This window comes from Anabrus simplex, chromosome 1 (genome assembly GCF_040414725.1).
Source record: "Anabrus simplex isolate iqAnaSimp1 chromosome 1, ASM4041472v1, whole genome shotgun sequence".
NCBI lineage: Eukaryota > Metazoa > Arthropoda > Insecta > Orthoptera > Tettigoniidae > Anabrus > Anabrus simplex.
Genome location: NC_090265.1, coordinates 801066461 through 801087463, shown reverse-complemented (window position 1 = coordinate 801087463; position 21003 = coordinate 801066461). Strand labels below are relative to the sequence as shown.

The following is a 21003-nucleotide window of genomic DNA, read 5'->3' as shown; positions in this document are numbered from 1 at the left end:
GTTTCCAGTCATTTGACCGGATCAGGAATGGGATGAATAAAGCCCCTATCTAGCGGCTATATAGGAATTGTGCCGGCTGACTATGGAGTGACAATTGCCAATACAGTCTTTGTTATTGCTCTGAAGACGATTATGTTCTCAGGATTGAAACGCGTCAGCAGATTATAACTATTATACGACCTATTATCCCCAAAACTAAGTATGTTTAAGTGATTTTCAATAATTTTCAAAATTTCCAGATGTTCGAATTGATTTTTGGTTACTTCATTCGGTAATCTCCAATACGTAGAGGTCTAATTCCAAAACCTAAATTTTTTTTTTTTCATATTGATTGAAAAACTATACCAGAAAGATATTGTTACACAATATTTTCATATTCGCTTGGGGTAAATTCATACTTTACGCACAAGAAAACTGTCTTTGATGTCTTCTAACAATATCGTAGTGATTGCGAGAATTCTGCAGTTCGGATCTGACGCCACAGGGGTGATAGCCGAGGAAGTCTGATCCCAGTGCTCATTCACAGAGGGCGTGCCAGTGTTGTACCTGCTCCATGGGGCTGCCGAACGCTGTGTTCCAGTGAGTCAGAGCTTTACCTCGGGCGAACATGTATGAGCCCAATACGAACTTCCCAATCAGCTTATCTGCAACAGGGTAAGGAATGTTATAATTACATAAAACAAAATATGTATTAGCAGTCAAGTGCATTTTAATTTAACCTCATATACATGTGTTACATAAAAGCTTTCCGGTCAGTGAAACACATTCAAAATATAATCGCTCGCATTGATTTCGTAATATGATAGAAGTAATCGTCCATCAGTACTGCACTAAGACATTATACGAAAATTCCTAAAGTATAACAAGTACCGAAAAATTGAGTTTCAGAGCTAACTCTGGAACATGGAACATAGAAATATAAATGTGAGAAAAATCGAAAAATACGTGTTTTTCATTTTTTTAAAGAGATTCCAAATACCACTCTTCACGTCTGTAGCACTTCATTTTTGAAATATAAGTATCCTCATCAACAAAATTCAACTCCTCTTTTCACTGAAATGAATGAAATCCCAGGAAGGGTCCAGCTCGGCCGGTGCAAGTCTTTTGATTTGACTTCCGTACGCGACCTACGCGCCGTGATGAGAATGAAATGATGATGAAGACAACGCATACACCCAGCCCCCGTGTCAGGGAAATTAACCGATGATAGTTAAATTTCCCGACCCTGCCGGGAATCGAACCTGGGACTCCTGTGACCAAAGGCCAACACGATAACCATTTAGCCATGGGGCTGGACTCCTTTTTCCACTTATTTGACCCCACTCCCCTCTCTTAAGTCGATGTTCCGAAAAGGAAAAATACGTGTTCCTTTATTTCTAAAGGTTATACCAAGTATCAATTTTCATGTCTCTAACATATTCAGTTTTGAGATATAAGTATCCTCATAAAAATTATTCACCCGCTTTTTTGGGTCTTTTTCAATCCCTTAAACGGATTTTCCCAAAATCAAAATTACGCGTTTCTTTATTTTTGAAAGAGATTCAAAATACCAATCTTCACGTCAATAACAACCTCAGTTTTTGAGACATCATTATCTAAATTAAAGGATTAAACCCATTTTTCAGTCATTGCCACCCTCTTAAGTGGATTTTCCGAAAAACATACTTGTTCCTTTATTTTCAAATAAGAATGCAAATACCAATTTTCACGTCTGCTACATATTACGTTATTTAGATATACCTATACTCATTTTTGAATTTTACCCTTTTTTTCAATTCTTTTCACCCCTTTTAATTGTATTTTCCGAAAATAAAAAGTACATATTTCTTTGTTTTTAAAGGAGATTCCAAATACCAATTTTCGCGTCTGTAACATACTCAGTTTTTGAGATATAAGTGTCCCAATTAAAGGATTTAACGACTTTTCCAGTCCTTTTCACACCCCTTAAGTGGATTTCAGAAAACAACAGATACGTGTTTCTTTATTTTTAAAGGAATGACCAAGTATCAATTTTCACGTCTGTAGCATGTTAAATGTTAGAGAAATACTCATTTTAAAAATTTCCCCACCTTTTTACCTCTTTCTAATCACTTAGGCCTATGTGTTTTTCCCGAAAACAAAAAATACGTATTTCTTTATTTGTAGAGGAGATTCAAATACCAAATTTACATCTTTAAACTGTTAAGTTTTTAATATATACCCATTTTAAAATTTACTCCCTTTTCACCCCCTTATCCTTATCCTTAGTGAGCACATACGTTGTAATTTAAATATATCCCAAGAATTTTATTTCTTTATTTTGGACAAATTATTTTCCACCCCTTCTCACTGCCATGCCAATGGGGCTGATATTTAACTTAAATTATATCTGGAGTGTGACCATTCACCACATCGACCCCCAATACTATGCATTCTACACTAACGTAGGTCGTTTCCTGTTATTTTTACACTTCACTCTCTTTCCATCCCCGGCCATAGGAGTCCTATGAGTGTCTTACTCAACAGTATATTTTTTCCAGATATTAAGTCACATGTATACCAGTTTTGGTTGCTAGCTATATCCAAACGTACATGCATAACCTCGCTGCTACAGAATCCTGGAAGTAACGTTGCAGTGGTTACAGCAGTTCATTTCTTTATCCGATTCCTAGGGATGGGTAGTGAGGTGCCAATACCTCCATAACGGTTGGGTTTAGGGCCTTAGGACATGGTTTTGGGGCCCGTATGGCTTACCGAGTATTGTTCTTTGAGTCAAGGGGCTTAAAACGAGCTTTGTCTCGTCCTTGTACGACAAATTTGATATTTCGCCTATAATAGCCTATCATTTTTATAACTCCCCCCATTGCTCCCTCATCCCTCGAATTGTTTTAAAAATAAAATGCAGCTCATGTCCCTCAGAGATAATGTACATTTACATTAGTAAAAAAATAGAATCGATCCAGTCGTTCCTGAGATTAGCCATTACATACAAACAAAGTTTACCTCTTTATACGGATATTAGTGTAGACAACACTATAACATATCTGTAAGTAAAAATTTAAGAGGAGAGGACTTATACATACATAATTTGTGTAATTTGTTTTCATAACATCACCAATTCATAATCATTGACTAGTTGATATAAACAATGTTGTACATACTGTATATGCAGTAGGGTTATGACTTTTTTGTGACTCCATGTTCCTGTGTCATAGATGGATGAACGTTTGCTCAAAAGTAATGAAAAATACATTATTTGAAATTAATTTTTTGAAAGGCCACTCCAAACAAAAGATTGGTTTTTCCCTGTACAGATACAGGTATAAGGTAACAAAATTAATTGTTTCTAGCACTGATATATTTACATTATAATGATATAATTATACAGTATAACATTTATTCTTGAAGCGATTGACAAAGAAAGAATTAGAAAGAATCGCGAAACCACAAACTTACATATCGATTCTACAAGTACCAATAGTTGTATTGAGCTTTAGTAGCTGAAAATTAGTATTTAAGCATAATAATAGCATAACGTAAATTGTCTTTTTTTGTTAGACAAAATGAATGTAAACTGTAGCCTCCTTTCTTACAGATATTATAAAGACCTTGGACACCTGACTGATCGTTCTGCACACTGATTCGATTTAGGAATTTCCAGTATTGAAGGTTGTTGATTTCAATCCCTTTTCGTATGATGTAATGCTTTTTGATCACCCTGAAAGGTGCTGCCCAGCTTCTGATAATCATCTGCCTTGTACATTTGGTCAGTAAAAGAATGTTATGCCCAATTGTAAGAGATCAATCTACATATTTTGCGTGGAAAGGTTCTTGTTGTTGTAAAAGTGTTAACGATATAAGAGTCAGTATTGCTCGGGAATTCCATGTGGCATTACGCATTATAGGTAATAAAACGACTTCACTTATTCAAGTGATTTACATAATTATTCAGAAAAAACACAGAATTATTTAGTTATATACTTTTGGGTGATTGTTCTAAAAATTTCTGAACACTTCTATTAAATTATAGAAAGTTAAATACTGTCCTAGATGGCTTTAGACTGTTTCACAAACATTCATGATACCTACTATATAAAGTACCGAAAAGGCTTTAGATGTTTGAAGAAAGTTTGACAAAACTCAAGAAAGCAACAGGGATGTATCTTGTGTAGATGACTGAAATATGATTTTCGAAATTGCACGTTAGAGGTGACTTTTTTAAGAAGTTAAAGATAATTAGGGCCTTTTACATTACTTTTGAGGAAATGTTCATCAATTCTTGGCAAAGGAAATCAATTTCCCTACAAAAATTTATAACCCAAGGCCTAATATGCTCAAGGTTTAAAGTGATTTGATATAATCTGAGGATGTCCTTGTGGAATAAAACATGTCATTATTTGTGGAATAGAGTATTTTTTATAGATTCTGTATGTTACAGTGTTGTACTGTACATCATATCTTGAACTTGTGTGTTCGACAGACTCAAAATCTTTTAAGCTACATTTAACTGAATCGACACTGGAAAGTATGCTTTCTTTTTAACAAATCATATACAAATTTTAAACTCTTGGATTTTGTATCAAGGTCGACGTCGAATAGAGCATATTTTATCAGACTTAAAGATAGTACATTGTCTTATTTACCTTGGAATCCCTGAACATTTTTCCAACGAAAAATCGAAAGCCTAATGTACACCTATTACTCACTTAGGATACCATAAAAAGGGAGGAATTGCATATTGGAGTGTGGAAACGAAAATATATTAAAAATAAGACTGGGTTACACAAACATACAAGAAAGTAAGATAAAAATGCAAATAATAACTCTCTCTAATTTAGTCCAGTCTATCCTAAGCATATTGCACAAACTTCTTGGTAAAAATTCTCTACTGGAAAGTGGGAGAAGTGTTTTTCCTCAGAGTAACTGTTACTAGATTCTTGCCGATGTGGTCAATAATGTCGATCAATACATGAAGAATGTTTGGAAGTTTTTTTCTTGTTTTACAAGTTGCTTTACGTGCACCGACACACATGGACCTTATAGCGATGATGGGGCTGGAATGTGCTAGGAGTCTGAAGGGGCCGTGGCCTGAACGAAGGTACAGCTCCATCACTTGCCTGGTGTGAAAAATGGGCTTCCTTGAGTGGAGTTCGAACCCACTATCTCCCTAATACTGGATACTGGCCGCACTTAACCGATTGCAGATATCGAAATTTTCATTTTAAAGGTGAATTCAGATTCCTACCTTTCCTTTTTCAGACGTAATGGTAGCTCATTTGTCTTATGATCAGAGGATAACAACTTTTTTTTTTTTTTGCTAGTTGTTTTACGTCGCACCGACACGGATAGGTCTTATGGCGACGATGGGACAGGGAAGAGCTAGGAGTTGGAAGGAAGCGGCCGTGGCCTTAATTAAGGTACAGCCCCAGCATTTGCCTGGTGTGAAAGTGGGAAACCACGGAAAACCATCTTCAGGGCTGCCGACAGTGGGGTTCGAACCTACTATCTCCCGAATACTGGATACTGGCCGCACTTAAGCGACTGCAGCTATCGATCTCGGTGGATAACAACTTCATGTGCAACCCCTTGTAAGGCAATTTCTCAGTCGAGGGGGGCGGCGTTTGCCGAGTACAGGCAATTTCATATTAGTTTTGTAGAGGAGAGTGTTACGTGGTAGGTTTTAGGAATTTTGGAGGCACCATAACCGGATAATTCTCAAGCTAAGGTATTTGACAATTCACTATTGAAGTCCCGCAATCCTGGCGAGAGCCGGAGGCCAAGATGCTAACCAATTAGCCACGAAGCCGATCATCACATGATTAAACGACATGGATATCAGTAGGCTTGATTGCCTTCTACAAAAAAAGTTTCAATTAGAGCGCGTTGCTGCAGCGGATGTCCAACGTAGCACGAATCCTATGCGGGCATGATATAAGCACGGACCCGTAGACAAAGGGATTAGTGTAGCAGTCGTGTCGTGCCGAAATGTGTGCGTTAAATGTGGCCACGTGAACTATAGTGGACAGGGCCAACAGGACAACAAACAGGGCCAACGTTCTGTTATTCTGTTCTTGGCTGCCGAAGTAAAAACTAGGGATGGGCTGCGAACGGAGTCGCCAAGAGTCGAGACTGCTACCTCTGGAACCAACACTCTCGACTCCAGTGTCGACTCCACTGATGCAGTAACGCCATCTATCAACTATTGTCGGAACTGCTTGGAATTATAGTTCGACGTTCCTCCCTTGGTAACTCGTGATACGATGAATACAAGATGATTATTAGCCAGCAAACATTAAATATTGTTTCGGGATTTTATCATCGTTAGTGTTAATGTTGTAGGTCAATTTTGGTGACGCTGATGATGATGATGACAATAATTGTAGTGGTAATAATAATCTGAAAGTATACGTTTACATAATCGCCAATATTGACTTCAACGAGTTCAGCTCCGCGGTGTATGGGGTAACACGTGCGCCTGTCACCCCGGCCGGGTTAGGTTTTCTAAATTGTAAATGATTAGTACCCCTGGCCTGGTGCATAAAGCAGAAAAAAGAAGCGAGTGCTTAGAGTATGATTTTACAAGAAATATTTTACCAAACATTGTGCATCATAATAGCCACCTTCGCAATCTAGGGAGGCCCCGGGATCGATTCCGGCCAGGGATTTTTACCTGTATCTCAGGTTTCGTGATTACGTTGAGGTAGAGACCGGGTCTAGAAAGCCAATAATAACGATGGAGAGAATTCGTCGCGCTGAATACACGTCACCTCGAAATCTACTGGCCTTCGAGCTGGGCAGAGGTCACTTGGTAGGCCAAGGCCTACCAGGGCTGTCGCGAAAAGGGGATTTTGTGTATACTACTACTACTACTACTACTACTACTACTACTACTACTACTACTAATAATAATAATAATAATAATAATAATAATAATAATAATAATAATAATAATAATAATAATGCAACAAGACTTAACGTGGTCCTTGAATTATAATGATAACCTACAACTTGTTTTCCAGTCAGTGACCGGGTCAGAAATGGAATGAATGAAGCCCCCATCCTGCGGCGAGGATAGGAATTGTACCTGTTGCCGAGGCCTGTAGCACTCCCCTGGGGCAATGATGAATGACTGACAGATAAAATTAAATTATGTTGGAGAGTGTTGCTAGAATTGAAGATGATGAGGAAAACCGGAGTACCCAGAGAAAAAAAAATCTCACGTGGAGTGACCGGGGTTTGAACCTGGAAATCCAGCGGTGAGACGCCAACGCGCTGGCGCCTGAGCCACGGAGGCTTTCAGTGGTGCAATCTATGTTCGAATTATGTTAGAGGATTTACCCAGATTAGATTTGTTTTCATCGTTCATGTGCAATTCATAATGATTTACCATCGATATCTGTTTATCAATTTCCTGTTCACGACAAATAAAGACGTGAAATTAAATGCCCGTGGTCTGCTATGCCGATACTTTCTGACATGACACGTTTAATTTTATTTCAGCTACACCATTACGCTCGTCGTCTTCGTTAACGATATCGTACTTCACTCTAAAATACTCTTAAAAAACCTAATGGGCAAATGAGCAGCAACATGTATAGTATTTCATGTTATTTTCTGCGCCTCGACACGCAAGCGGTCCCGCAATGAGAGTCAAGTTTGCTTGGAGTCGCGAGGCTTCATGCGAAGCGACCGTGCGGCCCCGCAATGCGCATCAAGTTAACTTGGAGTCGAGAGGCTTCATGCGAACCGAGACCGGTGTTCGGAGTCGATGGAGTCGACGATCTCGATTCCAGGCTTCAATCGCGCCCATCCCTAGTAAAAACATGGGTGGGCATCCATCGGATAATGAATACTGTGTATGGGTCAGCATGTCTGTCGAAAATCACCGTCGTGGAATGGTGCACCAAGTTCCGTGCGGGTCGCATTTCGACACAAGACGCCGGTCGATGTGGGAGGCTATCCTCATTCATTACGGAAAACAACAAGCACCTGCGCTATATTCTTGATCTCTCCCCATGCGATTATAACACCTTCGGTTCCTTCAAGAAGGCCTTAAAGAGTCTATGTTTCCTGTCAGACGAGGATGTGCAGCAGGTGGTCACGCACTTCTTCACGCAGCAGGACACGGTATTTTTACCACAAGGCGGTTTTCACCCTGGTGCGTCGGTGGGATGAGTGCCTTAATGCTCACAGCGATTTTGCCTGATTCACGACTGTAGGGCCGTCGATCGTAAACTTTGTTATCGTCCCTTATATCTCGATAAAATACGGAAGAGTATACGCTGTACTTTAAGTCGGACTCATTGCCTGAATGGTCAGCGTTGAGGCCTTGGGATTTTAATCGCCTCTGATTAATTCTTCTGGCGCGGGGACTGGGTATTTGTGTTTGTCCCAACACTTTCCTCTTCATATTCATACAACACACTATACTACCAACCACCACATAAACAATAGCGATTACATCCCTCCATATGAGGTTGGCGTCAGGAAGGGCACCCAGCCGTAAAACAAGGCTAAATCAACATGTGCGACACAGTTCGTACCCGCGACCTCACAGATGTGGGAAAAGCGATAGGAAAAGAAGAAATAAAGAAGATATGCTGTACTTCAAACTATTTTTATTAATTCCTTTCCGCTTCAGTTTCTATAATTTACCATCTCAGTTAATTATTCTCCTTCAGTGGTTCCGTTCAGTTGATTGAATGGATTGTATTTATCATATGATCGTATCCGAGTTATTAGTGAACGATGGCTTTCTGTCACACTAAATTACATTTTTTACACATTTTAAATACAAAGGATAAGTTAAGAATGAACTCGGTGGATGAAGCTAAACGCATAAATCAGTTTCGATGGTGGGGTCATGTGAGGCGAATAGAGAATAATAAGTTACCTAGAAGAATATGACCGGGCGAGTTGGCCGTGCGCGTGGAGGCGCACAGCTGTGAGCTTGCATCCGGGAGATAGTAGGTTCGAATCCCACTATCGGCAGCCCTGAAGATGGTTTTCCGTGGTTTCCCATTTTCACACCAGGCAAATGCTGGGGCTTTACTTTAATTAAGGCCACGGCCGCTTCCTTCCAAATCCTAGGCCTTTCCTATCCCATCGTCGCCATAAGACCTATCTGTGTCGGTGCGACGTAAAACCCTTAGCAAAAAAAAAAAGAAGAATAATGAACTCGTGAGATACTCCAGTATGGTGTTTGTTGTGGGTATCCGCAGGGAAGCTCGCTAGACCTGGACAGGCTGCAGCTTCTAATTTACTCTCTTGCATTTCGCTGTTAATTGTTACAAATATGCCATATTTCAATCAAAGTGAAGCAGCCGGTAGTGTATACACTGAACATAGTTAATCATCATCATCATCATCATCATCTGTTTATCCTCCAGGTTCGGTTTTTCCCTCGGACTTAGCGAGGGATCCCACCTCTACCGCCTCAAGGGCAGTGTCCTGGAGCTTCAGACTCTTGGTCGGGGGATACAACTGGGGAGTATGACCAGTACCTCGCCCAGGCGGCCTCACCTGCTATGCTGAACAGGGGCCTTGTGGAGGGATGGGAAGATTGGAAGGGATAGGCAAGGAAGAGGGAAGGAAGCGGCCGTGGCCTTAAGTTAGGTACCATCCCGGCATTCGCCTGGAGGAGAAGTGGGAAACCACGGAAAACCACTTCCAGGATGGCTGAGGTGGGAATCGAACCCACCTCTACTCAGTTGACCTCCCGAGGCTGAGTGAACCCCGTTCCAGCCCTCGTACCACTTTTCAAATTTCGTGGCAGAGCCGGGAATCGAACCCGGACCTCCGGGGGTGGCAGCTAATCACGCTAACCACTACACCACAGAGGCGGACAACATAGTTAATAAGTTGAGGTTATAGCAAGTAGTTGCAATAAGAATAAAATTTTTAATAACACATTATACGTAGTAGAGTCATTACGTTCGTGGACTGGCCGTCTAGTGTCGCTGCGGTGCACTGTAGCAGAGAGTTCGCACCTAACTTAAGGCCACGGCCACTTTCTTCCCTCTTCGTTGTCTATCCAACAAGTAGGCAAGTTGCGTACTTACACTATTGGCTGAACTACGGTCTCTTTAGTGAAGGGTAGATGAATGTCTGCGGCGGAACTTAAGAACGGGCAAATTTCAAGTTCTGCCAAATATTAGGCAAATCCGCTAGCGAAACGTTCGAGATGATCAAGTCGAAATCGCCTGTACTACCACGATGGGAAAAAGACGCGAAAAGGCAGGTGAAAAGATTATCTGATCCTTGAACTGTTAGCGCCAGTCCACGTACACAGGTGTACAATGCGTTAGCTACACTGTAAGCGCCAATCCAAGAAGTTATTAACTGTAGTGCATGAGTGTACGCCGTATTGCCTACAATGTAGGCACCCGTCCACGAACTTCTTGGCTGTTGTAGTATTACAGTAGATCATTGGTAAAATTTCCGGCTCCATGGCTAAATGATTAGCGTGCTGGAGTTTGGTCACAGGGGTCCCGGGTTCGATTCCAGGCAGGGTCGGGAATTTTAACCTTAATTGGTTAATTTCGCTGACACGGGGGCTGGGTGTATGTGTCGTCTTCATCATCATTTCATCCTCATCACAACACGCGGGTCGCCGACGGGCGTCAAATCAAAAGACCTGCATCTGGCGAGCCGAACTTGTCCTCCGACACTCCTGGCACTAAAATTACAAAATTCCTACTTGCAGTATGACGGAGAATAGAATAATAACCCATTTTTCCTTGGGATGCGATTTCTTACGTACAATTCTCGCGTAACAATTTGATTTACTGTTTGATGTATGACCAAGACTGGAATCATGTAACTGAATGTCTGATAGGGGTGACCAAAGTGAGGATGATTATACTCGTCTTTTGATGATAAGAGATGTGGAACACGATGAAGTCACCTATGTAGTTTCAAATAGAGAATGTTAGGATGCTGGAGGCGCATAGTTAATAAGTTAATTCTCAGATGCTTGCAGACCAGGGGTGCTGACGCTGGGAATTCCGTCCCGCGGGTGCCCAGCACTGTTAAGAAGGCGGGCGGGCAGGCAGGCAAGCAGGCGATGAGCGTATGCTCTTCTACCACAGTGACGTGCTATGTCACAGGCTGTGAATGTTGGGCGAAGTTTTCTCCTAGTCACTGTCGATCACTAGCGCGATAACCGAGTTTGAAATGGAGGTAGAAAATGATGAAAGAATGAGAGCAGAAATTCACGCCACTTTCAATTTACGTTCTGAGAAATAAGTTACTCGTATTTATGTTCATTGCAGTTTATGTAGTTTCACCGGATACAAGAAAGAGGTCTACACCCTTAAATATTTTTAAATGTACGTAATTAATTACAATATTCACTGTTACATTTTAAGAGGTCCGCCTCTGTGGTGTAGTGGTTAGTGTGATTAGCTGCCACCCCCGGAGGCCCGGGTTCAATTCCCGGCTCTGCCATGAAATTTAAAAAGTGGTACGAGGGCTCAATTCCCACCTCAGCCATCCTGGAAGTGGTTTTCCGTGGTTTCCGCACTTCTCCTCCAGGCAAATGCCGCGATAGTACCTAACTTAAGGCCACGGCCACTTCCTTCCCTCTTCCTTGTCTATCCCTTCCAAACTCACCATCCTCCCACAAGGCCCCTGTTCAGCATAGCAGGTGAGGCCGCCTGGGCGAGGTTGACCTGCGTCATGATTGTCTGTAGATAGGAAGTAGGGTGCCCTGCATATTCATAGTAACAACTGTTCGAAATTTTGACTACCTTACAGTGTTCATTTAAAGTTTTACCATTACAGAGCACGTGACATACAAATAAATTCGACGTACCTTTTCCATAAATTAGCAACAATTCAACATACTCTTTTTAGGAATACATCGTGAGGAATAATAGCTGTGATGCGACATGGTTATGATTTACGTGCGTTGGACTCGGGAGGTTGTAGATTCGAATACCATGCTGTCCGTCCTGATAATAGCTTTCTCGGTTCCCCATTTCCAACACCATGCAAATCCCGGGACAGTACCTTAATAAAGGTCCAGGGCCGATTTCCTTCCCAATCCTCTCCCATCCATCCTTAGGAAAAAGACGCCAAATCAGAGCGCAAGTAAAAGTAAAAGTATATTGATTATTATTGTGTCCACCTCTGTGGTGTAGTGGTTGGTGTGATTAACTACCACCCCCGGAGGCCCGAGTTCGATTCCCGGCTCTACCATGAAATTTAAAAAGTGGTATGAGTGCTGGAACGGGGTCCACTTAGCCTCGGGAGGTCAACTGAGTAGACGTGGGTTCGATTCACACATCAGCCATTCTGGAAGTGATTTTACGTGTTTACCACTTCTTCTCCAGGCAAATGCCGGGATGGTACCTTACTTAAGGCCACGGACGCTTCCTTCCCTCTCCCTAGTCTGTCCCTTCCAATCTTCCCGTCCCCCAGCAAGGCCCTTGTTCAGCATAGCAGGTGAGTCTGCCTGGGCGAGGTACTGGTCATTCTCCCCAGTTGTATCAACCGACCCAATGTCTCACGCTTCAGGACAATGCCCTTGAGGCGGTAGAGGTGGGATCCCTCGCTGAGTCCGAGGGATAAATCAACCCTGGAGTGTAAACAGATAAAAAGAAGAAGATTATTATTGTATCCCCGCTAAAATTGAGAACATCTGTCGTTCAAAAAATTTGACTGATGATGAATTCGAACCCTACGCTGCCGATACTCACACACCTTGCGCTCGAGACCTTAACCAATTCAGCCACGAAGTCAACATACACGATACTTGCTAGAGGTTCCACCTCGAAAGTTAATATCCGTGGCAAAGCCTTCAGTGATGGTTTACAGTGATCATTTAATTTCTTTACATTACACAGCAGGTGGCATAACATGTTAATTCGATCGTATTACGGGTAGTTGCGTTATTTCAAACTGCAATAAATCACATGTTTGCAGTATGATCCTCAGTATGTGGCGTGGAATTGGGCATAATAGTTTTTTTCTTTGGTTGGTCCATGGATGAATTTAGTCATGGCTCACAGAGAGGGGAGATCATTATTGATAAAAAGGGAAAATTTCAAGTTATCTGTTGCTCACAAAAATAAATTATAAGTATCATTAGGATATACGCATTATTTGGGTTGCTTATCTCCGAAAAATTAAGGGACTGGTGAACCACTCGGTATATATATTGAGCTCATCCTACTGAAGGGTTCAATATATTTTTATTAATGAATTCATGAATTTATTTATTTATTTATTTATTTATTTATTTATTTCTTCTTAAGTCTCTAGACAAGAATCGACATTAAAAGATCAGATGGCTACGGGAAGGACACCTTAAATGGGTAAAATATAATTTCTACTACATATTCACCTCTCCCTATTCCCGGCATTGGTTGTAACACCTGAAATCCGACGCTAGTGACGTCAATATGTGCAGCCGGGACGCGGAAGTTGAAGCACTCGGAGTAGTTGGGAGCGTCCGTTGCTCGTACTGTTGAGGTACGCTTCATCTTCACTTGACGATACTGCTGGTTGAGAGTCACTCGTACATAGGAGTCCCGTCGTCCTTCCTCACGGAACTGAAACAGAAAGATAATTCACAGTAATGGGCATTACAGGCATTAGCGACATCATTGGTAAATTCGGTAGTGACGCAGGCCAAGAAGGAAGCAGGCCTGAATTTGAACGTGTCTGTTGTTACGATGTTCGTCGCCACAGGACCTCCAATTTTATGAGAAAATTAAACCCCAAACACGTGACTTTTCAGTTCAATAAATCCCACATGAGCTCTTTTACTGACAGTAATTCATGCTCGCATGATTTTCTCCTGTAATGGTACTAATGAACGCATATTACTTGAGGAAACACGTTTATATTTGTGTCTAAAGATAAATAATAATAATAATAATAATAATAATAATAATAATAATAATAATAATAATAATAATAATATGTTTGTCTAACGTCCGCGTTCTACTGGAACCCACAACTTATTTTAATAGATACCTCCATGCCGAACGGTTGTCCCACAATAGTTCTTCGAAGCCAATGGCAACCAGTTGTCACATTTAAACTCCACCAGAAACCATCGATTTCAGTCGGGATTCAACCCTTTATCTAGGGAACAGAAAGACTAGCCGAATTCGAGGACGAATAGCTGAGATGGTAGATCTCTCACCATTTGAGATTAATTGGATGGTATTTGAACTTGCACATATATGGTAGTCTCGTGTCTGTAAATTTAACGGAATCTGAAAGAACTTCTGCGAAACAAGTTTTGGAACCTCGGCGTCTCTCTTAGGCAGAAATTCAGTAACTGTACCACAAGTTTTATAACATCATAAAGGATTAGAAATGGTACAAATCTTATGTGGAATAACTTGTAGAGGAGAGATGTGTTCACTGCGACAGCTAGGGAACCACCCACATGTCCTCAGAAGTACGTTTACTATCCGTGTGATCTCCTGGCTATCAAACATGAAAATGAAAAGAATCATGATTCAAAAGGTTCTTTTCAAAACCCTAACAAGAAAGTGTATAGAACCTACACTCAGAATGTATGAATTAAATGTAGAAGGCATAAGTAAATCCAAGTGCCAATATTTTTGAAAATTCTTATTATGTGAAAAAATGGATGTGGTTGTCATTAAGGAAGCTCATATTACAGATGAAGACCAACAGCGATTAAGAGGGCGAATACCAGGATATAATATAATCGGCGCAACTTACCATCATGCATATAGTGTAGCGACCTATGTGCGGAATACCACTGATAATGTTTCATCGTTGTAAACTAACACCGATGACAACATTCATACAGTTGTCATAAAGATCGGTGGGAACGTCGTTACTAACGTTTACAAACCCCCAGTCTCTACATGGCCACCTCAAGTTCTCCAAGTTCAAGACCAACCTGCTGTCTATATGGGTGATTTGAATAACCATCATGAGGAATGGAAGAATGCTACCACAGATGTCCATGGAGAAAATCTCTTGAGTTTGGCTGAGGAACATAATGTACATCTTGTGTTCGATGCTAAAGATAGGGGCACATTTAGATCAGCTGCATGGAAACAAGTGTACGACCCGGACCTGGTTTTTGTATCCAGTGACAAAAACTATAGACCTTTGTGTGCTACGCGGAAAGTTCTTCCAACTTTTCTGCACAGTCAACACAGCCCAGTTTATCTTGAAGTTCGAATACAGATTCCTCTAGTGAATTCATATCCTCGCCCACTCTTGAACTTCAAAAAAGAAGACTGGAAAGCTTTCTGAGAAAAACTACATAAATGCGTCCGCTGGATACCCCCAGCAAGTGACAATTATGGGAGATATGTAGGAGCTGTAATTGCCACAGCCAAAAACACATTCCAAGAGGTTTCCGGAAGGAATATATCCCTTGATAACGCTCGGAAGGAAAAGTGGCTTGAAACTGTGGAATCTATTACTTTCAGTAAATTTAACAGAAAAGATAATCACTCCTCAGAAAACTCTAAGGAGGTACTCTAATCGCTCGTGGAAGTCAAACTGTCACCACAAAAATTGTTGCTACCCATATAGTTTCTATGTCTCGAACTGCTAGAGACAGAAAAGATACAAGGTATATCAACAAAGGGCTGGCAAACCTAAAAGCCACAAGTAATTCTGGTTCAGAATATACTCGACCCTTCACCACTAAGGAGGGGAGCGCTGAAGAAACCTCCACGTGTGCGGCCACAGAATAAATTGTGCAGTTAAGTTTGATTAAACAGACTGTGACTTACGGTGCTCCCTGGAAACGGTAGAGAGTGCACAGACACTTAAGAAAATGGAAATTGCAATACCATGAAGGCATTGGTCGTTTGTGTTCATTTTCAAGACATGGAACTATGTCATGTAGGTATGTAAACGATCAAAGTTTCAGACCCATTGGATTTTTGCTACAGGTCTCCCCACGTGATTGGTCGCGGAGGAATCAACTCCAGTATACGGACTCTGGTGTAGCGTAGTTGACTTGCAGTCTGTGCAGTGGAGTGTTCCCCGTCAAACATGCCTCGACGACAGAGAAGAGCACGCTAGCAACAACTATCGCCGTTTGAAAGGGCTCGGATAATTGGACTGTGTGAGGCTCAATTATCGCTAAGGACTGTCGCTGCACGTGTTGGCCGACAGGCATCTACGGTACAACGTGTATGGCAGCAGTGGTCAAATGAAGGTACCCACACTCGTAGGCCTGGCACAGGCCCAGCGCGACAGACAACTGTGAGAGAGGATCGCCACATCATTCGGATGGCCTGGATGGAACCCTATGCAACAGCAGCGAAAATTTGAGCAGCTGTGGCACTCCACGTTACACAACAAACAGTTGGTAATCGCCTGCGTGCAGCTGGCTTACGATCACGTGTCCTGCAGAAGGTGTTCCATTGACCCCACAACAGCGACGTGTAAGGCTGGCCTGGTGTCGAGAAAGATCGACGTGGGTCGACGAATGGCATAGGGTAGTCTTTAGTGATGAATCGCGCTTCTGTCTTGCCCGCAGTGATCGCCGGAATCGTGTGCACCGACGTACCGTGAAGAAAGCCGCCCAGATCATATTGTCGAGAGGCACACAGGGCCAACACCGAGCATTATGGTCTGGGGAGCTATTGGCTTTAATGTGAAATCACAATTAGTGCTTGTTAAAGGCACTATGACTGCTCGACAGTACCTTGATAGGGTACTCAATCCAGTGGTTGTCCCTATGATGGCGAACATTGCTAATGGGATATTTCAGCAGGACAATGCCCGGGTTCACACTGCGCGCATCTCCAGAGAAGCTCTCCACTACTTCACAACCTTAGAATGGTCCGACAGATCCCTGGATCTCAGTCCTATTGAGCATGTGTTGGACATGATGGGTCGACAACTGGCCAACCGTCCTCAGCCACCCACAACTCCAGAACAACTGACCCGTGCAGTGCAGCAAGCATGGTCCGCAATTCCTCAGGAAGCGATACAGGGCCTTATTGACTCCATGCCTCGACGAATACATCAATGTATTGCAGCTCGTGGTGGGCACATCCTATATTGATTGTTGTCCAAACTTGCCTCAGAGGGACCTGAAAGTGTAATAATCGAATCAAAACCGAACACTCGTCCTGCATGTTCAATTGCAGCAAGATAGCACTACTCCTTCTGGGTGTTGCAATTTCCATTTTCTTCAGTGTATCTACCGGCTAATTCTTCTATTCCAGAAGTGTTGAAAGATGATTATTTAAAGGTCCTTTTTAGGACCACAGTTGTCAATTATGTCTATAAACATCGAAGAAATGTCCCTTATAAAAGAAGAACTGTTGCAGTATTTATGTAAGGAACATGGCTGTGATGTCCTTTGTGTACAAGAAACCCATCGAGAAAATAATCAGAGCAGGCTAAGAATTTCTGGCATGCCTTTAGTGGTAGAGAGTCCAAGTCAACAGCATGGAAGAGCAATATTTGTCAACCAGCTATCCACTGATATATCTGACTGTGCTGACGTAGAACTCCTTACAGTTGAGTTAAATCATTGCACTGTTTCCTCTTTATACAAACCACCAAATTCTGCATTCCACTTCCAGAAACCAAGGAATTTCGACAATCAAGCCGTCCACATTGGTGACTTTAACAGCCAAAACAACGTCTGGGGATATGAACATGAGAATGAAGATGGAGAGGCTGTGCTGGAATGGGCTGAGACCCACTAGATGCTACTGTTACACGATGTTAAACTTCCTCCTTCTTTCAACAGCGGACGTTGGCAACGAGGTTATAACCCTGATGTAATCTTTGTTAGCGAATGAATTGCTCAGCAGTGTATAAAGAACATCGACATTCCTATACCACACCAACAGCACAGACCCATCATGTGTCAGGTATTTGCTGCGGTACGTCCCATGAGCGTACATTTCCGCAGGCGATATCATTTTAAGAAAGCAGACTGGAACAAGTGCACTGCATATCTGGAAGGTGCTGTATCTGATATAGGTATTTCTATGACTTATTACGACCTGTTTGTAGATGCAGTGAACAAGAGCTCCAGACAGTCAATTCCCGAGGTTGTCGAATGAATTGTGTTCCTGATCTCAATCAACATTCCTCAGCTCTGCTGACTGAATACATTGATCTATTCGAGACGAATCCGTTTGGCGAACAGACTGTGAAGAATTGTCTAGAGTTGACAACAATGTTAGCGGAAGATAAACGAAATCGTAGTATATCTACCCTTGAAGAGCTGGGCATGTCTAAAATTAGTCAACAAGCCTGGCGACTCTTAAAGAGGCTTAATAATAACTTCACAAAAGCCCCTGTATACGTCAATTTGTCCCCAGATGCCATTGCCCATCAACTTTTGCTGAATGGAAAAATGGGGGGTTATATGAATAGAGTTAAAATAGAACGCCAAATAGATAAGGAGTCTAGCGACCTCACTAATAATATCACCCTAGATTAACTAGAGAAAGCCATAAACAAATCCAAAAATGGCAAGGCTACAGGTCTGGATGATATGAGAGTGGAACAAATAAAGCATTTTGGTTCCAGAGCAAGTAAGTGGGTTGTTGATTTTCTAAACAATTGCCTGCAGAGTAAACAAATACCTAAGGTGTGGGGGAAGTCTGGAGTGATGGCTATTTTGAAACCAGGTAAGGATCCATTTGATCCTAAAAGCTACAGTCAAATATCATTACTTTGTCACCTATATAACACATTTGAGGGGATCCTACCTGAGTGCCTAACATCTAAAGTAGATCAGTATATTACTCCACAACAGGCGGGCTTTGGATCCGGAAGGAACTGCACTTCACAAGTGCTCAATTTAACTCATCACATAAAGGATGATTTTTGAAAGACGTAAAATCACAGGAGTGGTATTCGTGGACCTTACAACAGCGTACGACACAGTGCATCATATAACTTTGATCACCTAGCTCTATAACTTCACCAGAGACTACGGTTTCACGAAGATTGTTGAAACTCTCCTGCAGAATCGCCGGTTCTTTGTTGAGTTTCAAGGAAAGTGCAGTAGGTGAAGGGATCAACGGAATGGACTTCCTCAGGGCAGTGTCCTCTCGCCAATCCTCTTTAACATCTACACGAATGACCAGCCAAGACCTTCCTATACAAGAACCTTCATTTATGCAGATAACCTGGCTTTAGCTGTCCAGTGCGACGACTTTCGAACCACTGCAATGCAGCTCACAAATGCACTTAAGGAACTTTCAGTATAGGCTACTATCAGAAGAACCGGCTACTGCAAAACCCGATTAAGACCCATGTGTGTGCATTTCATGTTCGAAATCGAGAAGCTACTATACAGCTGTGCGTGACGTGGGAGGGTAAGCAACTGGAGCATTGTTTTACATCAAGGTACCTGGGTGTCACTTTTGACCGGACCTTGACATACAAGAAACACTGTGTTAAATCTGGACAGAAAGTCTCAGCTCGAAATAACATCCTTCGTATACTTGACTCAAGCAAATGGAGGAGCCCATCCAACTTTGTTAAGAACCTCAGCTCTTGCTCTGAGTTTCTCAGCAGCTGAGTATGCATGTCCTGTATGGTTCAGGTCAGCCCATACGAAGCGGGTGTATGCAGCCCTTAATGAAACATGTAGAATAGTAACTGGGTGTCTGAAACCTACTCCCACTGACAAACTCTACTGCTTGGCTGGTATTTCTCCTCCAGACATTCGGCGAGAAGTGTTTGCAAGGCACGAGAGGTCGAAGGTGGATCTCACAAGCAACCACCCGTTATTTGGACATCGACCTCCACCCAGAAGACTGAAGTCCAGGGAAAGTTTCCTCAATATCTCCAAGGCTCTGGATAAACCAACAAGAACAGCACGTTGGTGCCTTCTGAATCTCTACCCCCTGGTCATTATTTGGAATGGACAACCTGGAAGGCACAAAGTCGTTTGAGATGTGGAGTAGGTAGATCCAAGCATAAAAATGGTGTTATCTGATAGATCAGTCAGACTTCTGCGATTGTGGGGAGCAGCAAACTACCCAACACCTGTATGACTGTCAGTCCTACGCTGTTCGTTGTACACTTCAAGACTTGATTCAAGCCACTGAAGAGGGAATTTATGTTGCCCATTTCTGGGCAGACATTGTGTGAAACAGGTTTTGTGACATAAAATGTACGAGTACTTTCTTTAATTTGTATATAATACCTTATTTATATCTTTTTCTCAACACTCTGGCATGAAATAAATAACCACTAAGGACAGTGACACAGCTCTAACAGATGTCAAAAACGGTAAGGCACCAGGGTTTGACAGAATACATCCCAAATTATTGATAAATTCTGGCAAAAACGCTCGAATTTGGCTATCCAAGCTAGCCAATAACATTGTTCAGAATGGCAAGCTACTTCGTTTGTTTAAATTGACGAAGATCGTTGCCGTATTGAAGCCTGGGAAAACCAGTGACAGACCAGACAGCTATAGACCTAATTCACTGTTTAGTGTACGCTACAAGTTAATTGAGAGACTAATGCAGAACAGAATCGCCTCAAAATTGCTTGAGGTAATTCCCATAGATAAAGCAGGATTCAGACTTGAACGGACCAAGTACTCTCATTAACCACCTACATTGGGGCAGTGTTTCAAAAACGCCAAAAAACATCTGTGGCATTCATAGACCTTAAGGCAGCTTATGACATGGTTTGGAGAGTGGGTGTTATTTAGAAACTACTTCAGGTTATCACTTGTAAGACATTGGCTCGTCTTGTAAGCAACATGTTGAATGATAGAAGTTTCCAGGTCATCATTGGCAGTGAAATAAGCAGGCCAAGTAAATTAAAAAATGGACTTCCTCAAGGATCAGTGCTTGCCCCACTCTTGTTCATCCTGTATATATCAGATTTACCCTACACAAAATCCAGGAAGTTTGGATACGCTAATGATTGGGAAATTGCTGCTAGAGATCCATATTTTGAGTGAACAGGAGAGATGCTGCCAAATGATATCTCTGTTCTGGGAAACTACTTCCGAAAATTGAGACTTCAACCAAGTACAACTAAGACCGATTTTGCTTGTTTCCATCTAAACAA

General features: G+C 41.9%; 1 protein-coding gene across 1 annotated transcript in view; it reads right to left on the bottom strand.

The window, feature by feature from the left end:
* Positions 1–516: 516 nt before the first annotated feature.
* Positions 517–21003, bottom strand: part of LOC136873672 (synaptotagmin-15-like) — a 137265-nt gene continuing 116778 nt past the window's right edge. Inside the window, exons 9-10 of the mRNA XM_068224953.1 lie at positions 13328–13535; positions 517–644 (exon numbers count right to left, since the gene is read on the bottom strand). Of these exons, the coding sequence (XP_068081054.1) occupies positions 517–644; positions 13328–13535 (336 nt within the window). The remainder of the gene's footprint in view (positions 645–13327; positions 13536–21003) is intronic.